Source organism: Podarcis pityusensis, assembly GCF_964106645.2.
Source record: "Podarcis pityusensis genome assembly, chromosome: 8".
NCBI classification, from domain to species: Eukaryota; Metazoa; Chordata; class Lepidosauria; order Squamata; family Lacertidae; genus Podarcis; species Podarcis pityusensis.
In genome coordinates this window covers 32,963,582-32,979,983 of record NC_138033.1, presented here as the reverse complement: position 1 = coordinate 32,979,983, position 16,402 = coordinate 32,963,582, and the positions used below count along the sequence as shown (strand labels likewise).

General features: G+C 49.3%; 2 protein-coding genes across 4 annotated transcripts in view; one reads left to right on the top strand and one right to left on the bottom strand.

Moving 5' to 3' along the window:
- The window catches only part of FNDC5 (fibronectin type III domain containing 5), a 193,438-nt gene that overhangs the window by 92,510 nt on the left and 84,526 nt on the right, over positions 1–16,402 (bottom strand). The window lies entirely within an intron of this gene.
- The window catches only part of NHSL3 (NHS like 3), a 53,200-nt gene that overhangs the window by 19,122 nt on the left and 17,676 nt on the right, over positions 1–16,402 (top strand). Inside the window, exon 1 of one of the 3 annotated variants that reach the window (XM_081019672.1) lies at positions 14,134–14,421. The exons of the other annotated variants lie outside the window; for them this stretch is intronic. Coding sequence (XP_080875798.1) covers positions 14,364–14,421 — 58 coding nt within the window. The 5' untranslated portion in view covers positions 14,134–14,363. Of the gene's footprint in view, positions 1–14,133; positions 14,422–16,402 lie in introns of those variants that run through there. 3 annotated transcript variants of the gene reach the window in all.

Genomic DNA, 16,402 nt, shown 5'->3' with positions numbered 1-16,402 from the left:
CTGCCCAAATCTCCAGAGTACAAAACTCCTCCGTGGGCCCTTAACTTCCAGGTTCATCCCTCAAAGTGGCAGATACGGTGGGGGCAGACTCTGGCTTTTCTCAGGTATGAGGGGAACCTAACCTGGCATGTGCTCAGAGGCATTCCTGTCTTCACATGATCCAGAGCAGCTTCCTGTGGCTGCTGGGAGTTGTAGTCCAAAACAGGGAGCCGTGGCCTAGCTATGAAGTCAGATTCTAGAGTTGAATCGGAGCTCTCATTTCTCTGGCGGTTCTGAAATCTGAGGTCCAGAGATGCTCTTCCGCACCTGGCTCTTTACCCTGCTGTCCCAGAGTCCCTGGCGCCTCTTGCTTGGGGACCCAGCTAGGAAATTGCAGCTGGGAAATACACTTCACCATTGCAAGATCCTCACGTCAAAACGCAAGGGAGACTGTCTCCCGGTTTCATTGAAAAAGCAATTTGCGAAGGTGCTCTGCAGTCCTGAAGGAACCAAATCTGAAATTAAACCAGGGCTCAGTTTTTATTTTATTTATCACAAGATCTGCATAACACTTGTCCGTTGCCAGATTTGTAAGGCAGCTACGAAAGCACCAGAAAAGATCCAGCAATAATTTTAAAAAATGATGAATGTAACAATCGTGCATTTGCCAACACACGTGTCATATAGGAACACTGAACAGAGAGCCAGCTTGGGCTGTGGCTTTTGGTTTGATTGTGCATTGAGTGGCAAACTTTGGGTTGTTGTGGTGGTTTCTCCTTGTTGTTGGAGCTCCTTTGCTGTTTCAAAAGAGCTGCTTCCCTGCCATGTTCTGAGAAACCTGGGGGCTGTCCTTGGGCCATCTCTGGTGTTGCAACCAGCCCTGAGGCTGCTTTGTGGGTTTCTAGGGCTGGTGGTTTGCTAATATAACCACCCCACAGAGGAGATCACTCCCCTGGAATCAGCCTAACTAATCTGGAAGGACTGTTCTTCTGTAGAGTCAGTGGCCTGGATTAGAATATCCTCTCCATCCATTAGGAAAAAATCAGAAGGCTATTGGCCTAATCCAGCAGCAGTGGTGGACACTGGACTATCAAATTTCAGCAGTGCCCTGTGTGACGCAAAAATTCGGCACCCCGCCCCCCAACTCTCACGCTCCGTTCTACAGCATTAATGTGGCGCCCCTTGCAGTCTGGCGCCCTGTGTGGCCGAACCCTAAAACCGCCTCTGCCAGCAGACATTTATATTTTCATCCAGCTGTTTCTCTGTATTTCAGTCTCCCCCAATCTGAATGCCCTCCTGGCTGGGGCTAATGAGAGTTGTGGTCCAAAACAACTAGCGGGTACCCAGGTTGAGGACGGCTGCTCTATTCGTTGCTTGTTCTCCTTGCCCCACCTCTTAGTCTCCCTCCCCATTGTCAAAGTATAGATTAAACATACAGAGCAGCTGACACCCCTCTTATTTGCTTATGCCACCTTGCAAAGTGTCAGATACATTGATGGATTACAATAATAATAATAATTTTATGTTAATATCTTGATACATTTTTTTAATGCCGCCTTGGGTGCTCCTGTGTGTAGAAAGACGGGATAAAAATTCCCCTGCTTGTTTCAAGGATATTAAGAAGCAGCTAATTGGTGATCAGGTGTCCTTGAGTGTGCTGAGCGCTGGTCTTTTGGAGCATAAGGAGAGACTGTGGCTGTGAATACACTTCGTACTTTTCCCCCCTAGCAGGCTGGTAGTATAAATGTTGTTTGCCTAATTAACAGCCGCTGGATTAGGGACTCAAAAGTTCACTTTATTTTTCAGTCTGTTGATGCGCTTGTGGTTATAGCATGTGATGGGGAGGTCAGGACGCCTGAGTTTTTGTTTCTGGTGTTGCTGCTGATTCAGGGAAGCCAAGGCCTCTTACCCCCACCCCCACAAAACAGGAATTTCTGTTTAGCTGATGTTTTTTTTCCCCCAAATGAAAACCTTGACACAAATGGGGTGATAATCCCTGTAAACAGGAAAGTTCAGTTCCTTAATTTTTTACCGTAAGGTGCTGTTAGTTTCTTCCCCTGCACTAAAGCCCCCTCCCCCCTTCTCTGTTTAACAACAAAGCTTACTGTTTTTTTAGAGGCCAGGTTGTTGCAAATGCATTTCCCCTTAGACAAAACAGGCAAATGTTAGAGGATCTTCCCTGATGATGATGATAATGTTATTGTACAGGGATGATGTTTTTTCCCCTCCAGGCGCCCTTGGGTTCCTGATCAATCTGTCTGCCAAAATAAACTGTACTGAAGAAGTGAGAAATGAAACTTTTTAATGTTCATTAAATCTGTGCTAGGATAAGGACCTTGCCTCGTTCTTCACCCACCCTTTTAGTATGAATAAATTGTAATTCATCCCTAAAATGTGAGACTCTTAAGTTTGTGAGTTGCTTGTTGGTGATGGAAAGGCAGAAGCACTGGGTTTTTAAAATAATAAAATCTTCCGCTTCCCATGCTGAGCCTTGGCACCAATAGCACAGCCCAGGGTTGGCTTGAGCATGATTGACTCAGATTAAGTCCTGCTTTCCTGGCTGAATTCAAAGCCGTGTGGTCACCTGGTCATGTGCCTCTAAAAGCCACCTGACATGCAAAAACCTAGCAAGTGAAACTTCCTCCGCAACTTATTTGATTGATTTCTGCATGCGAGGCTTCAGTGAAAGGCCCAGGGGGCGCAGGACCAATAAAAATAGTTGGCGGCCCTAACTCAGAGTTGCCACTTGTAGCCAAGTATAAGAAGCACCTTTATGAGTTTGATTTGGGATATGGGATGGCACCTGACTTGGCCCGATGTCTTGGCAGAAGAAAGGTTGCTGAGAGTCAGACATGGATTTTGCAGGCTTCCTGGGCTGATTTCTGAAACCCTTCTGTGAAGTGACCTTGGCCAAGACAGCCCTGCTTATTTGCCTGCTGATGCGTCAGACTTTCCAGGCAAGGTATTTTGCAAGATGTCGTTGGAAAAACACTGTGTGACACGTGTAGCAGTAATAGTGGTGGAAGAACACCTATTGCAATGCCAACGTTTTGGCTCTTGGCACTGTACCAGGCCTTGCTGAAGAGAGGGAGAAAGCCCTGGGCATGGATGGATGGAGTGGTGGCTGAGTCATCCCCCAAAGTTGGCATTGCAGGAGTACCCTTGACGCTGCTCTTTGGGTGATCAGATGCCAAGGAGGAGAGCTGAACTTTTGTACTTTGCATTGAAAAAGGAATCTGGGCAGATGTGGCCTTTCTGTCTTGCAGGGACTTGAGACAAACAGGTGCCGGCACAAATCCCTATTCTGTGCTCCTCTTAAATCGCCTGCCCTTCCCATTCCACATGTGCAGTCTGCGAAATTTCCCCGTTTTGGAACTATGATTACATAAAGGAACAGGCAGAGGGCCAAACTAGACATGACACCATTTGAGCAATGAGCAATTGTGCAAGTGCTTTTTTATATTTTAAAAACTGAATAGCAGATATGGCATTGGGATTGGGAATGCAGGAGGGTGGATCTGGCAAAGTGTTAAAGGCCCCCTTCCCCTGCTTCCAGCAGCATCCTAATTTGCAGTTTAGTACAGACAAGCCAACACCATCCACAAATTGCTAATTGCATGAATGGTGTCATGTCTAGTATGTGGAGTCCTTTGACCTTGACCTTCGCGATACTCTGTGAAGTGGGTGAGACTGCTCTGCAGCAGATGGTTTGAGGTTTGCATTGGGCTCAGCTTGTTGCTTGTCCCAGCGCCTTCCTTCTGATTTCTCAGGGTTGACTGTAAATGTCTTGTAGTGCATGGCCGAAGCTGAGGTTGGTTGCTGAAGTGGCATACAAGGTATACACAGTGGGCCCAGGTTTCAAACACTCTCCAGGACATACAGGGAATCCACACAGTTTAGAAGTGACCTAGGAAGCTTGTGCATGCAGATGCTGGGCAGAAGAAAGGGAAGGGAAATAATTTTAAAATGTCATTTTTTAAAAGAGTGGGACTTAATCTGGGGTTAGCCCGTGCATTAAGCAGCACGGCAACAAGCAGGAATTCTGCAAACAAATGCAGCGATTGGAAAACTTTCCTGCTTATTGTGTTGTGGCTTCCAGAGACTGGGATTCATAAGCATTATGGCCCCCAGCTGTGGAAGCAGAGCATTAGCTGTTGATAGCCTTGCCCTCAGCCTAATCCTCTTTTAAACCCATCCAAGTTGGTGTGGCCATCACCTTTCATGTTGAACTTGTTGCTCATGAGATGCAGCTGGACTCCAGCTCCCATCATCCTTGCCTATTGAGCATGCTGGTTGAGTCTGATGGGAATTTGAGTTCAAGAACATCTGGCATAGACAATTCTGAGCTAAGTGGACCAATGGTCATAAGGCAACAGCTTCCTGTGTTCCTAAAGCAGGCTTTGCCAACCTGGTACCCTCCAGATGTTGTTGGACAACAACTCCCATCAGCCCCAGCCAGCCAACAAGGCTGTACTAAAGCATTTCACATCCTGTATAGAATGGGATGAGTGGCATGATCCCAGACAGTAATGATAATGATGATGATGATGATAATTATTGTTGTTGTTGTTGTTATTGTTTCTGTTTCCCTAAAGGAGCCCAGGGTGGCAAACAGAACCCACCTTTAAAAAAAACCCCAAGCAAATCTCCTCACAGCTGAATAAGTTCACGGCTGCCATTTGCTTACAGCAGGGGTTTGCTGTCAAGATAGAACATGAGGGCATGGGGCCACAGCACTGTACCTAAACCTTTCCTGGGGTTAGGGTAAGAAAGAGAAGTTTAAATCTTGCCGGTGCATCAGAAGAGAGCAGTCTTTTATCTCAGGTAGGCCTGTGTGTTGTCAGTCCCCATAGCAATCCAGCGAGATGTGGGCAAGGCCAGACAGAGGCCCTTCCTTTGAATGCCACATTCATCCCCTGACAAAGGAGGAGACGGGGCCTCTGCTGATAAGGCATATTGTGGCAGAAGAGTCGGCCACATGTGTGAACAGAGAGAGGGCGATAGCAGGGAGTGGTGGCGGTGGGGCAGGCGATTGTCTGGAAAACGTGGAGCGCGTTTTGGTCTGTTCTCAGTCCTAGCGCCATAGCAACCGATCATCGGAGGCCGCAGAGCAAAAGAATGTGCATTGTGTTGCTTCAGCGGTTTTTCAGGCGCTCAGCTGGGATCGATTGGTGGGGGCCGGGGTGTGTCTGCCCCTGCAGGATGGTCTAAGGCTGCCAGGGGGCCCCCCAATTCTCCGTGTGTAGCAAAAAAAGGAGGGGCAGTGGTGCGGTTGGCTCCCTGTACTTCCAGTCTCTGAGAAATGGGAGAGTCTTGGCTGAAAAGCGGGCAGGAGAAGTCGTTGCCTCAAAACAGTGAATTAATTGGGGAAGGTGTTGTCATTGTGGGACACAATCCACCAGGGCATCCTTGAAATGAGGGAGAGGAAATAGAGGTGTGTGTGTGCATGCGCTCAATGCCCATGACTGTGCCTTGGTTCCTCGTGTGTAGGGCTTATATGTGTAGGACTATTATGGGAATAAAAATGTGGGTAGGGGGAGGGTTAGAGCCATTTTGGAGGAAATATTACATAAAAATGCATTAAATAAGTTAGATTTGATTCCCTTGCCCCCGATCAACTATGTTTACAGGTACATCTGTGAAATTGTGTCATGTTCAAAACAATAGATTTCACCAGGAAATGTCACTGGACAGGCTGGTGAACTCTGCACATGTTTAGCGGTGTTCCCTTCTTTGTTTTGTTGGCTGAGCCCTGGCACTGAATGCAGACTGTAGGGTTGTTCATTTGCCCAGCTGGTTTTTCCTTTGTTCCAGGAAGCTTGCAATGTTTCTTCTTCCTCATACCAGGACCTTAGCAATTAGGTGCTTGGATGCATTAAGCAGCCTTTGATCTGAGCGATGGTCCAAGACGTCTTCCGCTATGCCTTTGGCTGCTGCATCTCCTCTATGTGGCCAGAAGGGGGCAGAAGCAAACTCTGAACCGAGGGGTGGGGGTGGTATTCAAGCAAACACCCACTGAATATTTTGGTTCTGCCATTCACTAGGCATCGCTTTGACCCCTAATCCCTAAGATTGAGGGACCTGGTTCAGTTATTTAGTAACGACAGAAAGGCACTCAGCACAGGCCTTGTGGCACCCTTTTAAAAAAATTATTCATAGACTGAGCCCTGGCACAAGTTAAGCCCAGAATTAATTTGGAGAGTTAATCAGGGGGTGTATGTGTGTATTTTCAGGTAACTAAAATGAGATCTCAGGTTGGGCTGAAGTCTTAGCCCTTGAATGTTCAGTTCCTCTTTCAGTACCACCCTGGTTTGGTGCCCCAAATATTGCACTGCAGTGCATTGCCTTGGAAACTGCCCAGTTGCCTTTAGGAACTTCTGTTGCCCAATCTGAGCTGGGATGTAGCTCCCTCCTGCCCCTTTTGACTTCTGCTATCACATTAGCTGGAATCCCTGCTAGGAAGGCCTTGGAGGCTATGGAGATAGGAGAGCAGGATCACGCCCTTATGGGGGATGGGCACACCAGGCATGCCACTGAGTCATCCTGGTGGAATGCAGCCTGTGGCCAGATGCCACCCATTGGGAACAAGGTGTGTGTGTGGGGGGGGAGGAACATCTGGTTTACAGGAAGGGCTGCTGCTCAGTGCATCCAGAAGGTCCCAGGTTCAATCCCTGATCTGATGGCATCTCCAAGTAGGGCTCGGAATATCCCTTGCCTGGAACTTAGAGACCTTATGCCAGTCGGTATAGAGAGTGTTGAATCCTGTGGACCAGTGGGTCTAACTTGTGGCAAGGCAGCATCCTATATGCTTATGTGACTTGAAGCACAGAGGGGGAGGGGTTTCCCTGTCTGGAAGTCCCTGTCTGGAAGTGCTTCGAGGGGCTAGTGTAGGGCTGGGGAGTAGATTGACTGACCCCACCTGAAAGCCACCAGCCTCTTTGGACTGTTTCCTCCAGGACCTTTGAAGGTGACTTGCACCATGTCCCTTCGCAGGCACAGAGATGCACCACTGGGCATTTTGTGGGAGAGCCATCACTATTGTGCCATTCAAACATGTGTAGTCCTACCCAGGCAAATTCACAGGACTGTAGAAGTGTCTAGTCCAACTCCCTGCAGTGCAGGAATCACTGCCAAAGAATCCCTGACAGATGGCCATCCAAACTCTCCTTAAAAACCTCCACTGAAGGAACGCGTCCACCACCTTCCTAGGGAGTCTGTTCCACTCTTAGCACCAGAAAGTTATTCCTAGGATTTAGTTGGAATCGCCATTCTTGTCATTTGAATCCATTGGTTCGGGTCATCCCTTCTGGAGCAGCAGAAAGCAAGCTTGCTCAGTCTTCCATGTGACAGCCCTTCAGATATTTGAAGGTAGCTATCATATCCTCTCTCTGTCTCATCAGCTGTTAATCCTCTTTGATTTAGAAGAGGGGGGTGCAGAAGGAACTTCTTTTTTTTCATCTAAGCCAGTTTCCAGAATGAGAAGAGAGGTGTACAGTTTGAGAGGAAGAGCCCCAGCTGATGGGCAGCAGAACAGTACCTGCTTGGCAGGTAAAATGTCCCAAGGTCAAGCCAGTGGCATCTCCGGTCAAAAGGGTAGCAAGGCTGGGAAAGGCAGTTCCTGTTATTGTTTGTTGCTGTTGTTGTTAAATTTTTTACTTGCCCTTCACCAGCAGGTCCTAGGGCAGGTCATAGCCATTTAAAAGTCAGAATTAAAAACAATTAAAACAAATTGCAGCCACTGGAATAGGGTGGGCCCTGAAAACATACATCTCACGTGTCAAAGGACAGGGTGAAAACAGTGCATCTTCGGCATTCCCCGAAAGCTGCCGGCTGCACCTACCTCTGTGGGGAGGAGGAGGGTTCCATTAAGGGGCTGATAGCTGAGGTAGAGCCAGCCCTTCTCCAACACAGTGCCCTCCATATATTTTGGACTACAACTCCCATCAGCACCTGCCAGCACAGCTGTGTCATCCAAGGCATAAACTGTGCATGCCAGTTGCCAGGGGCACCAGGATGGCAAAGGCTGAGTAGTGAGCTAAATGCCGCAGTGGGCTGACTCGACACAGGGTACCTCCATGTGGCAGGATTGCACCCCATTGCCCTATTTGTGACGTTGTAAGGGATCCTAAGGCACCTGTACCTTTTAGATTCTGCTCCTCTCCAATAACACTCAAACAGAGCTACAGTGATACCTTGGGTTAAGAACTTAATTCGTTCTGGAGGTCTGTTCTTAACCTTTTTAAGCTGAAGCACCACTTTAGCTAATGGGGTCTCCTGTTGCCGCAGCGCCACTGCTGCACGATTTCTGTTCTCACCCTGAAGCAAAGTTCTTAACCCGAGATAATATTTCTGGGTTAGTGGAGTCTGTAACCTGAAGCGTATGTAACCCGAGGTACCACTGTATTACCAAAGCATCAGTTGTGTTCTAGGCTTTTTGTTCCTTTGGACTCTTGCATATCTAGTTTAGGAGAGGCAGTTGTGATGCATCCCCTTCCCATAGCTCCCTGAGTGATGTGTGGTCTGAATGTGATATCTGTCTGTCTGTCTGTCTGTCTATCTATCTATCTATCTATCTATCTATCTATCCATCCATCCATCTGGAATTTGCCATATTATTATATATATATATATATATATATATATATATGAATATATTCATTATATATTCAAAATATATTCTTTGTTTTGTTGCAGTTTAATCCTGAATATATCCAAAAGCAACCTCCAGTTCCCATCAGTCCAGCAGTATCATGCAGGGACTGATGGGAATTGTAGTCCAAAACAGCTGGAAAGCCTCCGGTTGAGGAAGGCTGCACAAGAGCATTTCTTTTGAGTTTTGCTGTGAACACGATACACTGCCCACGGAAATCCCACAGCAGAGTGTGATTTAGCTGTGATTCCTACACTGGAGGGGATTGCACTCGATAACCCTTTGGGTCTCTTCCAACTCAACAGTTCTATTATTAAATTTCTATACCGCCCTTCATCTGAGGATTACAGGGCGGTTTACAATAGAGAAACACAAAAATGCATACCAAAGTAATAGACAAAAACCATTACCCCCCCCCCGCCAGTATTATTGTTTATTTAATTTCTATGATTCTGTGACTCCCTGGTAGGGAAAGGAGATCACTTGTCCTGCCTGAAATTGAGCTTGTGTGGCATGGGAAGACCGAGAAGGGACTGGGACATCCTTTCCCTCTCAGATGGTGACCTCTGCTTCCCATCTGCCCAGGAAATCTCATCTGGCCCTGGGCTGCTGCATGAACAGGCTCAGTTCCTGCAGCAGGAAGAGTTCCACATGCTGTGTTGCTCCTGGGGTTCCTTCTCCTTGGATGCCGCCCTTCTGTGGCCTAGCCTGCCTTCTCAAGTGGCATCACAACACGAAGGCAGGCAGGCAGGCAGGCAGGCAGGCAACCTCCTGCCTTTTGCTGCCTCTCCAGCTCTTCCTGTTCAACCTGGGAAGTCTGCGTTTAGACATAAACCTGTTTGGTAGCTTTTCTAAGAATGGAGGGGAAGGCAGGGAGGCAGACGGGCTGACCCAGGGAGGAGCAGGGGGTGATGATGTGGCAGGCTGCCATGCAGGTGCTAATGCTATAGTGCCCAGCTCTCCTTTAGCCAAGGGTCAAAAGCACATTCTGCCTGAACTCTCCAGGGCGTGGAGATGTGCTGCCCTTGTTGTGCACTGTGGCACAACAAGAAAACCACCCCTTTCCCTGGCTCTCTTTGCAGTTGCGAAGTGCCAGTGCAGTGCCCATGAGTGTGTTCCCTGGTGGTGCCCACAGCCTCCCCCTCTCTGGCTGAAATTAGGCTTGAGAAAGAAGCCATTCATTGTAGTCAACAGGGGGTTTGTAGTACAAACCGGAGGTTTGTATATATTATGAAACAGAAAGTGATTAAAATAAGTATGCAAAGTGGTTGCCAACAGATATGAAGGCTGTGCAGGTACCTGGACGGACAGCTCATTGGATTACTTCTGGGAGAAAGAAAGGCAGGGAAAATTACTGTTGCGGTATAAGAAAAGAGGCTGGGCACAAAGCAGGAGGAGAAACCAAGATCAAAGTGGATATAATTATTATATTCCATGGTGCAACCTGCTTGGCTTCCATGGGCACTGAAGCCGTCCACAGAGGTCATCTGAACTTTGCGTCTTCAGGACGCTTGTGGCGATTGTAGCATTTTCGGTGTCATGTGGGAACCTCAGAGAACCATTCCCCTCTCTTTGCAATGCAGGGACATCCATGCCTCAAAACCAACCCTGGATCTCTTGATGCCATTATTCATAAATCATTTTCTAGAGCACTTTTTGGCATGCGCGGAAGTCCATAGCTATGATCTCATCTATGCTCAGTTGTCTCCTGCTGGCCGTTTCCTCCTCATGCTTGCTGCTTTCCTCGCACATGACGAATTTGGCCCCAGGAATCTCCTGCTGCTGCTCCAAGCCGGGCCTGCGTTTTGTGATGTATGAAAATTGGAATGTGTTTGGGGAGAGTGACGGAGCTGGGGTTACAGAGTTCAGGCGGCAATATGCATGTTATTCTTCATTTCGGCGACACACGCTTGAGCAAATGGGAATGTAAGAAAGAAGCATGTGCAAAAAAATTATGCCAGTGCTTATTGGAACTAAAGACCTTCCCTTGAACAATCAAGGGGTCCGCTTTCATTTGCAGAGGAGAAGCATGTGTATGAGGGATGATCTTGCCACTTCATGGCCTGTGAAAACCCTCTGGACAAGGGCTTCATAGTGTTGTTCACCATGCAGGGTACAGAATGGACAGGAAATAATATACTATAACTGAAGTAAGAGCAGAGAAAATGAGGTGGGAGGGCCGACAAGAGCGATATTTTTGGTGCAAGAAAGAAAGTGATCAGGAACTCTGAATTATATGGGTGGGTCACACATGTCCCTACCCTGACAGTGAATTTTACTGAATGCAGTGGCATTTTCCACTGGAATGGTGGTTGCATGTGTGTGAGCTTGTTCTGTAGGACAATGTTGACTTTGGGACACCAATTGGCAACGTCAAACAGCTGGCTGGATCACACTTGCATGTCTTGTTATATGACAACCACAACATTGCATGTTTGGGATTTTGTTTTGTTTAGTTCAGTTTCTCTTTAGAGAAAAGGTGAGTAAGAGGTGACACGGAGAAAGTGAGTAGAGGAAAGTTTTCCTCCCAGAAATGATTGGCTCATCTTTTAAAAATGTAAACGATTAAATAGGCCTGTTAGCATAAAAAGGCCTCCTAAGAGATGCCTGAAAGTTCGCAGTGAGGATGTTTTATAGTGCAACCCCTAGTGTGACTGTGCCATATCAATAGTCCAAAATGCACTTGCTTTTCTGTATTGCTCCCTCTCCCCCAGAACGCAGGGCACAAAGTGCTCTACATCCATTCTCTCAGTAACAGCCTTGCAAGGGTGTCCAGTATTGCTGGGGCCGTAACTTCAGTGGTGTGGCCTGAAAGGCCCTGTTGATTACACTGGGCAACAATTTTTTACTTTTTGAATGTTGTCTAGATTTCTACAACTGATTTAGGGTATTTTTGCACTGCTGAATCAGGAAATGGCATCCGTTTCTCTCCATCAGGTCAGGTTTACTGTAAACTGAATGGTGGGCATTGATAAAGGTAAGTACACATAAATTGCATGTTGCTTCACCATTTTTCAAACTTCAGGGCTTGAACTTCCGTTTCTTGGAACTTCTGGAATGCTCAGCGGCATGGAGGTCTCTCTTCAGAGTCCAACAGTAGTCAGCCATCATGACTGCGTCCCAGCGACCCTGATACCTGGTCTCCATCTCTTTCATGTCCTGATGGAATCTCTCCCCCTGCTCGTCACTCATTGAACCCAGTTTCTCAGGAAACCGGTCCATATGTGAAAATAGGTAGTGCATCTTGACGCTCATGTTGCAGCCCAGGTTTCTGAAAGCAGTCAGCATGTTGTTGACAAGTTCTGCATAGTTTCTGGCCTTATTGTTGCCAAGAAAGTTCTTCACTACCAGAACAAATGCCTTCCATGCTTCCAGTTCCACTTCGTTCATTGAGTTTCCGAACTCTGGATCTCTGATGAGCTGACGGATCTGAGGACCGTCAATGGTGCCAGCTTTCAACTTCTCCATGGTCAATCCTGGAAAAGCATGGTACAAGTAAGTGAAGCAGTCACCATCCTTGTCCAGAGCCTTGGTGAACTGCTTGATTAAGCCGAGCTTGATGTGCAGCGGTGGGAAGAGTATTCTGTCTCTGTCCACGAGAGGGTCATTGATGATGTTCCTTTCTTTGCAAGGCACCAATTCCTCCCGCACAGGCCAGTCCTTCTTCATGTAATGCTGAGCACGGTCCCTACTATCCCACATGCACAGAAAACATGGGTACTTGGTGTAGGCAGACTGTTGTCCCAACAAAAAGTTCACCATCTTCAGGTCAACACAAATAAACCTACGGGACCGCCTCTCCTGGTATGTCCCACAGAGGAACTTACAGTCTGCAAATAAAAACATCCTGAAGATCCCAGGCCACAGAGAGGTTAGGCTGGCCTCAACTAGAGCCAGGGCTTTCTCGGCCGCAGCTCCAATCTGGTGGAACGCTCTGTCACAAGAGACTAGGGCCCTGCGGGACCTGACATCTTTCCGCAGGGCCTGCAAGACAGAGCTGTTCCAGAGCTGAACTAGACCATTCAACTCCTTTTGGGAAAATGGATGTGGAGCATCATCTTCAAGAACCACTTCTTCTTCTTCATGTCCTTCAACACTGGAGGCATCTTCGTCTCTAATGTCAGGAAGTTCTCCAAATATAGGCACTGGAATTTCATCACAATGAGCTACAGGACGAAGTGCTGATTGAAGATCAGGATTAAGTTACTTTTGATCCCCCAACTTTATGCTTTGCCGCACCAATTTGCTCTGAAAAGAGAGTAAGAGGAAGAGCTGAGGCTGAGCGGAGTTTAAGAAACAGAGAGTCTGGGAGAGGCAGGCATCCCCAGCTGGAGAAAACTGCTGCAGAGAAAGGAGCTTGCATTGATGGCACACATTTCTGCATTTGGAACTTCTGGCTCTTCAGTCCTGGTGCCTGAAATCTGTCTGTGGGGGAAATTTACTCTGCATGCCCTCAGCTGCACATGGGGATGAGGGGCTCTCCTGTGTGGGGAAGCTGCACCTTGCTATGGGTGTGGGGGACGTGTGTTAGTGCAATGGAGTCCAGGCACAATGCAATGTTCACACATGGCAAAGAGGAACGGGAGGGGAGAGAGAGTCGCAGCAGTTCCAGCTTTGTAGCAAGAGGATCATAGGAAGCTGCCTTATACTGAGTCAGACTCACTGTTCCTCCTGCTCTGTGTTGTGTACGTCAGGGGACTTCAACCTTTTCAGAGCTAACCCAAATGTGCATTTGGGAACCCATTTTAAAAAATCTTTTGCCATATGTTTGCATAGTGCTCCTGTTGCAACCCACCTTGAATCAGGCCCTGTCCCACCCATCTGTTGAAGACCAGTGGTCTACACTGACTGGCAGCAAGCATCTCTCCAGGGGTTCCAGCAGGCATCTGTACCCAGAGATGCCAGCGATTGACTCTGGGACCTTCTGGATGCAAAGAAGAAAGCCTAACTTTCTAAGCCGGTCTTCCTAAGGCTCCCTGACGGGATTCATGTGTGCACATTTGCTGCTGCTTCCTCACTTTCTGGCTGTTGCAGAGGAGCCTGGAGTGAGGCCCCTGTGAGGGGGCTGCATGAGACAATGCCCCCTCTTACTGTGGTCCTTTTGCCCCCCACCTCCAGTCAACAGGTGAGGAATGGTTGCTCCTGCGAAGCTGCCCAAGTTGGGTACAGTTCACGTGTTCGCTACTCACTAGTTGTTACTGTTTTTACATTTCCAAACCTATTCTTAAAGCCTTTTTGTTCTTATGCTCCAAAAGGCAAGCCTTTACAGGTGAGCGGTTTCCCGAGTGCTTGCGCAGCCTCAAGCAAAAGCGGTTTTGAGTGGGGTACCCTGGGAGGAGGGAATTGGGCCTGCAAGACTCGGCTCTAAGCCTGGAGGGACCGCGTCCCTCCCTCCCGCCCAGATATTGCGGGGGGAGGGGCTGGGAAGCGGAGAAGTCCCCCCCGCTCCCTCCATTGTTGCCCGCGCCGCCTTCTGAGGACCCCGACGGCGCTGGCGGCGGCGGCGGCAGGAGCGGCGCTCTCTCCCCATCGGCGCCCAAACCCTCCCGGGGCGAAGCGGCGGCAGCGGCTGCGCTGGTCCCGCCCCGGCGAGGGAGGCGGCCGACGAGGGATGCTGAAGGAGAAAGGGACGAAGAGGCGCCTCGCCTCACCGTCGAGGGTTGACTGAGGAGGAAGAGGACGCCGCCGGAGCAGCTGCAGCAGCCGCCCGGAGCGGACCGGGCCGGGGGTCGGGATGGTGGTCTTCCTCGGGAGGAACCTCCCGTCGCTGCTGAAGCTCTTCAAGAAGAAGGGTGAGCCGGGCGCGGCCGGGGCTTGGAGGCGTCCCGCCGGCGGGCTGGGCACCGGGGAGGGAGGCGAGCGAGCCCGAGACCCCCACCCTCCTCAGTCTTTGTGAACTTCTTCGGGGTCTGCCGCCGAGCGCAGGATCGGGCTTGCCCGGGGATTTCCCGTTAAGGCCCGACCCCCACCCCCGCGCAAGGGTGTGTAGATTTACTCGAGAGTAAGTCTCCCCACCCCCCGCTGCGCGCGCTTAGGATCGCAGCCATGCAGTGCAATCCTTACGGGTCTACTCGGGAGTAAGCCCCACGCGCTTCTTTGGAATCGGGACTTTGGGGTGGGGGGTAAACTCGGGGAGGCGGCTGACTTGGGGGTGCAGCTGAAAGACCGGAAACTCTGGGCGGCGGAGCTTGCCCTTTGTCACCGTCGGGATGTTCCGCCCGGGGTTGGCGTTGCAAAGGGGGCTTGTGTCTGTGGAGCTTTGGGGAGGGGGCCGGGGGGAGGTATGTGCCACCCGAGGCCCCTCTGCACGGCGTCCTTGGGATCCGCTGCCTGCCTCTGTCCCAGCCAGCGGTGGGGAATCTGCGTGGTGATGGAGGAAGGGGGGGGTGACTGGAAACAGCATCCCCCACCCCACCCAGCGTGTCTCTCCTGTGTTCTTTTCCAACAGGGTGGAAGTTCCCCCCTCCCCGGTTGTTCTCAGCTGCCTTGTTGAAGCCAGCAGCATCCAAGCTTTTAGGAAGCAGGGCTTGTTTGCCCATCTCCGCAGCGATTCTGCAGCCTCCTGCCTCTCCCCCCACCTTTCTCCGCTCAGATTTTGTTTTTCTCCTCTTTGGATGCTGGAAGCAAGAGAGGAGGATGAGTTAAATCTGATTCGGCAGGAACTGAACAGTTGCGCGTGTGGCGGCGGCGGGAGCTCCCCTCCCTTTGCTCTTTTTTCCCTCTCGCTGGCCGAGGGGTAGAAATTGCAAGGTCAACGCAGCCTTCCTGAAGCATCTCAAGGTGCACTTTGAGAAGCAGCCTAGCCCAGGGGTTAGCGCAGGTGTAACCTAGTGTGGTCTCCCAGTTCCACACGGCTTTTCTTTATCACAATGCTGGCCGTACATTAAATATGTGGCTGTCTGAAGAGACACAGAGATAATTTATGTTCATCTTCCCCACCCCAATCTACTGTTTTGTGGGTTTTTGAGACTACAACTCCCATTAGCCCCAGCCTGCATGAGTTATAGTTCAAAACAGCTGGAGGGGCACCAGGTTGGAGAAGATCCAACATTTTAAAGCACCAAGTATTCTATTTGTGGGAGAAAGTTGCAGGAATCCAGTTGACCTCGGTTCAGAAGTTCTTCTCATTGTAAGGTGAGGCAACATTTAACAAAAGATTGGAGGGACTTTTGCGAACTAAGAGCATTACTTAGAAGTGAGGAGTACCTCTCTTCATGGGCATAGCCAGGATTTTTGTTGGGGGGACAGGCCTTTTGCTTGTGTGGAGGGGGGGCAGAACCCCCACTGTGTATTTTTATTGATTTTTTTGGGTGGCAGCTGCCCCTCCCTTCCCCCCTGGCTACGCCCATGCCTCTCTTGAAACTGAAACCATTTTTGGTGAAGCATCCTCATAGCAATCTGAACAGCCTTGGAACAACCCCAGCTTCTACGGGCTTCACTGAATAAGGAGGTTTAGGCACATATTAGACCTTTGCATGCTTTTATGTGCTTTGATGGGCAGATCCTGATTCACCTGCTGCCCATATCTGCTCTCACAGAACACTACAGCGCTGCTAAGTCTCAGTTTAGATGATGAGATCAAGTGCTGTGCAGTTCCTGGTTGCTGTTTGGCATCCTTTCTCTGGTATCCTTTTGACCTCAGAGCCCCTCCCCATTCTGTTCCCCAGCTGTGTGGTTCTCTATGGGTCAGGCACCCTAGACAGGTTCCTTTTGCTTTCCAGAGAGAGGTTGGTGCGAAGAACCTGCTTTATTTGCTTTGCTTTGCTTTGCATT